Genomic DNA, 9,476 nt, shown 5'->3' with positions numbered 1-9,476 from the left:
CTGTTGGCTGGCTGCTGTGCCGAGATATAGGCATTTATGGGATGGATGCTTTTTTACTATTACGTTGTTCCTTGTTTCTGCATTTTAAATTTTGCATTATTTTCTGCAAGCTGCCTTAGCATAAGGTGTTTTAAGAAACGCAATGAACAGTAACAATAAAACATCACATGAAGACATAACAATTTAGTCTCTCCCTGGTAGCATATGCTTCTTTTAAGACTGACTGGTCATAGGGTAAAAATGGGTGTCATATATAGTCTGCAGTCTGGACAATCATATCTCAGCTTAGTAAGTAGAGATATGAACAAGCCTTTTACCTGCAAACTGAGTGAGAGCCTTTGTATGACTCATGATTAAACCAGGAAGTTATCTAATTAACCACGTTTTCCCATTTTGGCCTAACTAGAAAGCCATGATTACTAGTTTTAGGCTCTTAATTTTTTTAATCATCGCAGAGATGTTTATCTAGGCTTTCATCACATTCATAAAACATCTCTTTATAAAGTTACATGCAGGATTCTGCTACAGATATAGGGGAGGCTTCTGGGTGCCAGCTAAACAGCACCATCCAGTGAGCTTTTGCTACAAGCGTTCAGAATCATTTCCCCACAAGCATCCCGAGAGCTCAGTTTCCAAAAGAAAGAGAGGTTTGAAGCAAACGCTCTACTGCTCTACCAAATGTTGCTTCTGTCTTCGCCCATATGTCACAGCACAGGAACAACTTCATCTGTCCAAGCACCTTCATAGGTAACTATATTTGTTTATAGGGCAAAATATTTCCTTCTTTTCTTCATCCACCTGCCAGGAAGCTGTTAGCTGACAAACATGAAGGAAGGCTTCGAAAGAGGCAGAAAGGAAAAAAAGGACTTTGGAAGTTTATTCTTTGATAAAATTTCAACTGAAAGTGGTGGACTTTGCTATTAACATTTTTCTAAATGCACAAAAATCTATTCACAAGGAAGTCTGTGTTTACTCTAAGACATTAAATTAGAACTACATGAGAGTGACACAGAAGATGAAATTTCTATTCGAGAGCAAAGTCCAACAATCATTTTGGTAAAGCAATGGCCTGTTCTGGTTAATGAGTTCAAAGAAAAAGCCTTCCTATACAAAATTACAATACAGAGAACGCATACAATTACAATACAAGAGGGGCTATTTGTTAGTAACTAGCATCTAGAACAGAATTTTTATAATAAAAACACATAGAAATTAAAATCAGTTGCTATTTTTTTAAATTGGAAAAATGGAGACAAATTCCAAAGTTCATTGGAGAAACACTTTCAGACTTGTAAGCATAAAAGTGATATTTCTTTTTAAAAAAGGAATTTGGTTTGGTAAATGAAGCCAGTTCCTTTAAAATCCAAAGGGCAGAAGCCAGAAGACTCAAGCACATCATGCCGAGAGGTAGAGAGGTGTCCATATATAATCACAATCTTCTATTGGTTTTCTTTTTTCTTTTTCTTTTTCTTTTGTCTGAGGTAATTAGCTGTGTGTGTCAAGTTGTAGAATCAAAAGTATTGGCAAAAAAAGAGCAACATTGACAAGTTACACTAACGACCTCTTTCCTCTCCTCAACAGGTCCTAAAAAATTTAATTAGACGCATCTGAATTAATGCTTCCGGGATCTCCGGCAGGTGAAGTGATTGATGAAGGGGTAGTAGCATCCTGCCAGCTGCCATTAGCCTGAAGAGGGAATAAATGCATTTTGTTGTTAAGTCCACAAGGTGTTACTTGCATCCTAAACCATTCTGATTCTGATTTCTCACATCACAGTGGGAGATCACTGTGCCATGTACAAGACACATACTTTGTTCCATAAGACTTAACCTCAGAACAGAAGTCTTGACACTGCAGTTCACTTTCTGGAGCACAGAAGGCAAAGTACTGTGTGAATGCTGCTTCCGCTGCATTTGTTTCACGGCTTTTCCTGTTCCCCAAATGGGATTCCTTTGCTCTTGCTCAACTTCTCCAGCTAACTTACCTAAATGGATAAAATTTTACTGCTTATGACTGTATTATCAAACAGAATTCAGAGCAAAGGTTGGAACATTATGTGCAGTGACAGCCACTCCCACATTTCCGTTCCCAGAAGCAGAAACAATCCATGGCCAAGGGTGGAGTTCACTGTCGCTTGCAGTCTCTTCCTCCAACTGACACCTCTCTCTTCCAATGGGAGGGGACGTGGGTCTTCTAATCCACTGGGCCAATCTGGCCTGGTAGGTAAGCCATCTTCTCTCTCTGACCATCCCCTAACCACTTGGGATCCTGGTCTTCACTGTACCATGAATGACACAGAAAAGGGATAAAATAAAAAAGGGGCAGGTCCCCCCCCCGATCCCCTGAATGACAAGGGCTGGACAAGGGCTGGAAGTAGGCTACCTGTTTCCCCTTCTCTTTGGAGCAGTGCTGCATTGTGGCAGGGTGTTAGCAACACCATGGCTAAGGTTTCAGCAAAGTACAGCATTATTTTAAATACACCTGCAGAGCTGGGCACATTACCCTTCGTTGCCCACTCAGACTTCTGAAGCTTAAGATATTCACTTTCAAAATCAGAAGTTCCTTACATCAATACGCTGCGATGAATATAGAGGGTTCCCCACAATGCTGTCATATCTTCCTGCCTGATGTATGACATGGTGTAAGGAATCCATCTGTAACAATACAACCAATTTGGCAAAAGAGATAAAATAGCTCAAACAGTTATGTAGATACTTCAGTCGCCACCTAAAGCACCACCATCCCAACGCCATTTATGTGGCCTCCAATGGAATGCTTGAAATGTTACCATATCCAGCTGGGGCAATGGCTGCAAGTTAAATCTCTGTTTCTAACTTTATTTGTGTCCACCTTCTGCAGCAGATGTCATCTCTCCAGCACTGTGACACAATCTTGTGCTATGCTCAGAGCACAGAGACTGCTTTCAGACTGGGCAGATAAAAAAAATGATGATGGATGAAACTCTGGGCCCGGGACTCAAGTCCTCCAGTGCCCCTGCTCTAGAAATGTATGACACAGCCTCACAAAGTACCTCATACTTGCATTACATGAGCGCTGCCTTTTAATCTCGAATCTAATTTATTAGGAGCTCTAAACCCAGGGTGTGTATAATTATAGTAATGAACTATCTGGAAGTACTGTTACTCTCCTGCCACACATGCTACCAGTGATGTTACAGAGTACCATCATTTCTTGGCAGTTGTTTGGCTTCACCTCTGTTCAGATACAATAGTCCCAAAGCAGGAATATGCTATATTCAAGTATTTTTCAACTCTGCTGCACAAAAAAAGTTATGCTCAAGTCTTTCTAAGCCTTACATGCAAGTCCTCCTGTACAAATGTGTGTGTGACTAGCCCTACCCTCTCATGCATGACATTCCTACATATACTATTGGCCAATCCCAACCCAACCCCTTCTGCCCCACTATCGGAGCTCATGTTGCCAACTCCATCTTAGAACAGAAGAAGCAAATCTTTCCTTGCCTTAGCAAAGACTGGAAAAAATAGACTTGGACCAAGGAGCAAAAAAATTTTTTATGAAATAATCTTTCTCCTATTAAGTCACTTCTACAGGTGACCATCTTATTGCAAAATTCCCAGGAGATCTTAAAATCCAGTAATTCATAAATGTGGTGCTTTGAGCACTTAGATGTAAGTGTCTGCCTGCTGAAGACCGCAGGGGATTTGTCACACAGTTTTCTCTGCACACCCACCTGTGACTGCACATTGGCTCCCACTGGCGAGTTCTGGTAGGAAGTGAGTGATTGCAGGTTTATAAAGGAATCTCCAGAATTTGTCATTTTAAATGACCCAGAGGAACCTGAAGAGGAAAAGAAGTTACCTAATGGTATGTCTGCACCTGCTCATTTTTGCGCAATTTTATCAAGACATTAGCACAAGGAGCTGCTGTGTTTTGCACCTGATCCCATGATTAACTTTCTGTAGTGCTCCACTTTGGGGGCTTAGTGAAAAGTTTCACAGTCCCATTTCCTTGTCCATCCCCATCCCCTTGTTAACTCTGAAGCAGTGGTTTCAAATGGTGTCCATGGGAATCCTGAGGTTCCTTGGAAGTTTTTCAGGGATTCGTGTGTGTTAAAAAAGATGCCTCCCCATAAGATCTCTCCTTCCAATGCACAGCTGCATGTGTGTGTTCTAGGATACAATCTCTTGTAGTGGTGAGGCTCTACAGGCCTGGCCACTACCTCCCATGAACCAAGCATACACCATGGAATATGCCCCAGCTTATCTCCTTGGTAGCCACTGCTCAAAGCATCCTTCTGTACTCACAATCATAGTAGTTAAAGGTGAGATCCCCAGGGATAGAAAAGGGTGACTGCACACATACAGATGGAAACAGTCCACCAAACACGCAAAACCCTGACTGGCAAAAACAAAGATCTCCCTACACAAACTGTGGTAGAGAACCCTCTCCCCATAAACTAACCTTGTTTGGACAAAGATATAGCAGGCAGCCCAAGCATCCTTTCCATTTCATATTGGAACCACAGAATGAAGGGAGGGAGAGTTCCCCCCGCACTGTTCTCCTAACAAATACCACACACCCACAATATGATTCATATATATGCTTGTGCTACTAACAATTTATGAACTTTACTATTAGATAGAAAATGTGACATGGTCTTGGACTTGGTGAACTGACACTTATATGTTTATGGTGGTTCTGAAGAAATAATTGCTTTCCCATTTAGTTCTTTGAAGGACCACCTAGAAATGTGGCTGTCTCATCCAGCAAGGTAGACTGGCTACAATTCAGGGGCAGGCATGGGAAAGACATGAAAATTAGTACTGGGATGATGAGGGACAAAACTGAAGTGAAATTAAATGTAATACAGAGCAATGTGCAGACAACAACTCAAACAACCCAGTGGGTGTACGAAGATTTCATGAAGCTATTCCAGTTCCCAAGATGCTTCAAACAAGTTGTTCTTCAGTGAGCAAAAATAACTCTAAAAATACATTGACTTGCCCTTTGACAAGCCTTATTGTGTCTAGATGGCAATCAAGCTTGTCAAAGAAGAAACAGAAATGCTTGTTAAGTCTTTTCTCTAGCGCTTTCTATTTGTAGCACAACCTGAAGAACAACTGGATCAAAACATTGGGAACTGGAAATGCTCCAGTCCATCTTGGTTCACTCAGAAGTTTACTGCTATTCAAGAAGTTGCACTTATATATAGCAACCAGAATGGCTCTTGGAAGGCAGGAAAAGGCAAAACTTGTGGGGGGAACAGAAGGATTTAGACATGCACTGCAGTTCTAAGCAACTTTCCAAACAAGGCCAATGAGGTCTATTCACGTTTCTGTAGCTTTTTTTACTTCAGAAAAGCACAGAAGAGGCTCTTCCAACTGCACACATGTTTCCCCAGCAGGTGTCCAGGGAAATCCTGTTCTAGAGGCAGGCTTTCTGCACTTACCAGAATTTGGGGTGGGTGGAGAACTTGTCTGGTTGCCCTGGGCCACCACATTGGTTGCATCCACCGCTGTCTTGGCTGCATAAATGTTAGCCTCCTCCTGGAACTTCCCCATGTTTTTCTTGTACCGGATTCTCTTGTTACCAAACCAGTTTGAGACCTGCAACAATAACTAAGTTAATGTGTGAACAAATTAGTGTATAGGCAGCTATCAACAGAAGAGAGGAGACAAAGATTGTTCCCAGAGTGTGCAAAATAAAGCCATAATTCCAGTCTCTGGGTGCACACACCAGCTGCTGACACTGGTCCATCTGCAGAATTGCAAATACTTTGGGACCAGCACGAATAGTGCTTTATACCAGTGTTTCCCAGCCTTGGATCTACAGCTGTTTTTGGACTACAATTCCCATCATCCCTGAGCACTCATCCTGCTAGCTAGGGATGATGGAAGTTGTAATCCAAAAACAGCTGGAGACCCAAGGTAGAGAAACACTGTTTTATACAATTCCTTTGTGGAATCGGATGCTAAAAGCTGAGGCGGCCAACCTCTTTGGCAAGTTTACTTATTTTATTTGATACATTTATATCTGGCAGGGAAGAGAAGATCTCTCAGGGTGGGAGGGTGGGAGAAGAAAGGAAAGCTCCCAGGTGAGAGCTGTGAGGGCTCACCTTTTTCTGGGTAGAACAACCTAAGAAGGAAGACTTTATATTATTATTTTCCTCTCTTTCTCTTTTGATTCTTTGTTTTTGTTTAGATTAGTTTGTTCTTTTATTGTAAAGTATTCTGAAAAGTCTTAATAAAATCTTTTAAGAAAAACTTTCCTACTAACCGAAATGACAAATGATTGGCATAGGTCACTCTGTAAGCCAACAGATTTTATTTCAATCTGTATAGGCTTCAAAAGTTGTTCTTAACCAAATACAGCTTAATTTTTGTGGCAGAAAATTTCGACCCTGAAACCTGATGGATGTCAAGCAGAGATTGACTCAGTCTGCATGCTGCTACCAAGCTTTGCAAAATAGTGAAACTACAGGATAGCCGGCCAGACCAGCAGAAAATTTCCAAAGGACAGAACGTTGAGTGGCAAAGACTGACTCTATAAAAACATCCTGGTCAGGTTTGCTTTTTGATTAAAGTAAAAAAAGAAAACAGAAAAGGCTTGAAAGAACTGGATTTGGTAATACTGTAAGAACGACTGAGAGGGAATCCAAAGTTTTATTTTGCTCACTAAGAGATTTTAAGGATTTCTTCTGTCAACAGTGAATTGATTTAAATCAATATGATTTAATCAAGAATTAAAGCCTAACACCAAGAGAAAAAACTTACAAAATCAAGCTTCCGGTGTTTACATCAGATATTTCTTTAAATGAAAACAAAAATCAAACTAATTACCTATATTAGGTAATTAAATATATTGCTTTACAAATAGAATTTACACTTCATAGGTACATTCCATGTAGGGTGGAACTCAACATTGTGCCAGCATGACTGTTCCATCTGGCAAGCAGAAATGCTTGCCTGATGGAACAATCTCCCCTTTCCTCCCTAGCACCATGTTCAAGGTTCTCCCAACCCCACCCCCCACCCCTGAGTGGATTTAGGGGTGGGGCGGCAAGAGGAAACGCTTGCACTGGCTTCTGGTAGTGCACTGGGTTACTTGAATCTAGACCATGGTTTCTTACAATTTTTAACTGTTGTTTTAGTCTTTTATACTATGATTAAACGTTTTCAAAAAGAAGAAAACTTGCATGAAATTCTGCAAAATTTTGAAAACCTTTGTTTAACGTCTACAGGATGCAACGGTCAGAAACAAGCATCTGCCTACACAAATGTTTGAAAAACAGACAAGCACATTCACTGGAGATGGACCACCCACCTGTGAGACTGTGATGCCTCCTTTCTTTGCTAGTTCTTCTTTGGCTTCTTCACTGGGGTAAGGGTTACTCAGGTGAGAATAAAAATACTCATTCAAGACTTCTGTTGCCTGCTTGCTGAAGTTCCGCCGCTTACGCCTGGGAACACATTGAAATTATTCATACAGTTGATGTCAGAGCACACTGTGTGCTGGCCCAAGGGCTTAAGGAAGAGCCAAGGAGGCTGCAGGAAAGCACACAGTGGAAAGATTTTATCCAAATGGGAAGACGGAGTGAGCATGGCATGAGCTGTGTGTGTGTGTATATATATCTATATCTGGACTGAAAGGGCACTCAAGATTAAGTAGACTGCTCTAAATACAATTAAAAATACTTACAAAGTGATATGACAGATTAAATCCCTGATTACCCCCCAAATCTAAAGCACACTTTCCTGAAATTCAAGACAGAAAACTTTCAGATAACAGATAATACATTTCAGAGCAGGAAAATACAAAGAACAAGGAACCATATCTCAGTGGCCGAAAACATCCTTTACATACAGAAGTTCCTAGGCTCTGGCCCTTGCAATTCCAGTTTATTTATTTCGATTCTACCCTTGAATAAAACTCCCAGGGTGGCAGTGAAAACAATCAGTTAACTGGTGCTGAGAAATGGCCCCAACGAAGACCGTGGAAATCTGCTACTAAAATAGATAATGCTGGGTTAGATGGGTCAGTCTGGAGAAAGAGGATAACTCTTCCTACTGCAGAAGCATCTGGCAAAAGGTGGCTCTCCATACAGGAGGCAGATCCCAGGAAATCATAAAACTGGGCCTAAACTTGATGTTTCCAATGCAAGGTATATAAATGCAACTTGCATAATTAAAAATAGCAAACACCACAGTTCATAGGTGAATTTGCTGGATTGCACCCCAAACAGGATATTGTTAAACCATAGATGTCCCAGCACCTGCCAACCTAGCAGTTCGAAAGCATGCCAATGCAAGTAGATAAATAGGTGGCAGGAAGGTAAACAGTGTTTCCATGCACTCTGGTTTCTGTCACAGTGTCCCATTGCGCCAGAAGTGGTTTAGCGATGTTGACCACATGACCTGGAAAACTGTGGGTGGACAAACGCCAGCTCCCTCGGCCTGAAGCAAGATAGGCGCCACAGCCCCATAACCTTTGACTCTACCGTCCAGGAGTCCTTTACCTTTTTACCTTTACCTAAACCATAGATGCTAATAGCTGCCAGTGTTTATTGTCTATGCATTGTATCAGGTTCAATATTGTCTTTTCCCATTGTGCCCAGTGTCACACTTTGTACAGCCTTCTATGCCACCAAGACCCTGGACACAAGAAGGGTCTCCCTTGAGGCTTGATCATGTATTACCTTGCATCCAGAAACCGTGAGCGCAGGATCATCACAGCCTCACAAGTGCTCTGTTTCAGCTGCATCTGAATGGTGCTGAACTTTCCATGAATTATATTCACCATGCGCTCAATTTCTTTGGGTGAAATTGGCCTCGTCCTGCTCTGTTCTCGGAGCAGGTTCATTACATGGGTGGTGAACTCACTGCAAGCCTGGAAATAAGAAGCAGAGAGGCATATTGTACTCAAGCAACGGTCACCTTTAATTCAAAACTTATAAATAAATGGGAGTGATAATTACACAACAGACTAGACAAGGGGCAGATAACTTGGCATCACATGCAGTCTAAATATTAATACAAGATTATAATATTTAAAAATATACTTTAGGTGTCTTTGTGAGATTTAATATGTAGAAACAGCATATTCTGTAGTCTAGGCCTGATTTTTTTTAAAAACTGCAGAGAGCCATTACATTTTATTATTAATAGGCAGGTATTCAAATACTTTTTTACACTAATATTGCTGCATACATTATGGCTTGACCCAATTTGTTTTAGAATTATTTTTATTTGCCCATATCTACACAAAAAGGCCAATCAGCTGTACCAATCTCTGCAAAAAGCAGACTGTGCTCTGTTGAAAGTCAGTGAGAAAGTGTGAGAAAAAGGAAGAATTTTGAAGACCTCTGTACAAAATTCCCCTATGAAACACATAAGCTGGTGTTGGCTTCTGGGGAAGAAAGGAAGTGATCTCTGCAAACCACTGGTCTGTGGCAAAGAGGAATGCCCACCCAACGCTATTGACTCAGCCACATTTAA

General features: G+C 41.2%; 1 protein-coding gene across 4 annotated transcripts in view; it reads right to left on the bottom strand.

Moving 5' to 3' along the window:
- Positions 1 to 854: 854 nt before the first annotated feature.
- Positions 855 to 9,476, bottom strand: part of PBX4 (PBX homeobox 4) — a 39,117-nt gene continuing 30,495 nt past the window's right edge. Inside the window, exons 4-9 of one of the 4 annotated variants that reach the window (XM_053369060.1) lie at positions 8,678 to 8,868; positions 7,306 to 7,441; positions 5,432 to 5,588; positions 3,713 to 3,819; positions 2,568 to 2,654; positions 855 to 1,686 (exon numbers count right to left, since the gene is read on the bottom strand). In XM_053369060.1, the coding sequence (XP_053225035.1) occupies positions 1,594 to 1,686; positions 2,568 to 2,654; positions 3,713 to 3,819; positions 5,432 to 5,588; positions 7,306 to 7,441; positions 8,678 to 8,868 (771 nt within the window). In that variant the 3' untranslated portion in view covers positions 855 to 1,593. Of the gene's footprint in view, positions 1,687 to 1,750; positions 1,985 to 2,567; positions 2,655 to 3,712; positions 3,820 to 5,431; positions 5,589 to 7,305; positions 7,442 to 8,677; positions 8,869 to 9,476 lie in introns of those variants that run through there. The other 3 variants (XM_053369069.1, XM_053369078.1, XM_053369086.1) reach the window with 3 other exon arrangements.

This window comes from Podarcis raffonei, chromosome 2 (assembly GCF_027172205.1).
Source record: "Podarcis raffonei isolate rPodRaf1 chromosome 2, rPodRaf1.pri, whole genome shotgun sequence".
Lineage (NCBI taxonomy): Eukaryota > Metazoa > Chordata > Lepidosauria > Squamata > Lacertidae > Podarcis > Podarcis raffonei.
The sequence above is the reverse complement of the archived record's forward strand: the minus strand, read 5'-3'. Positions and strand labels throughout refer to the sequence as shown.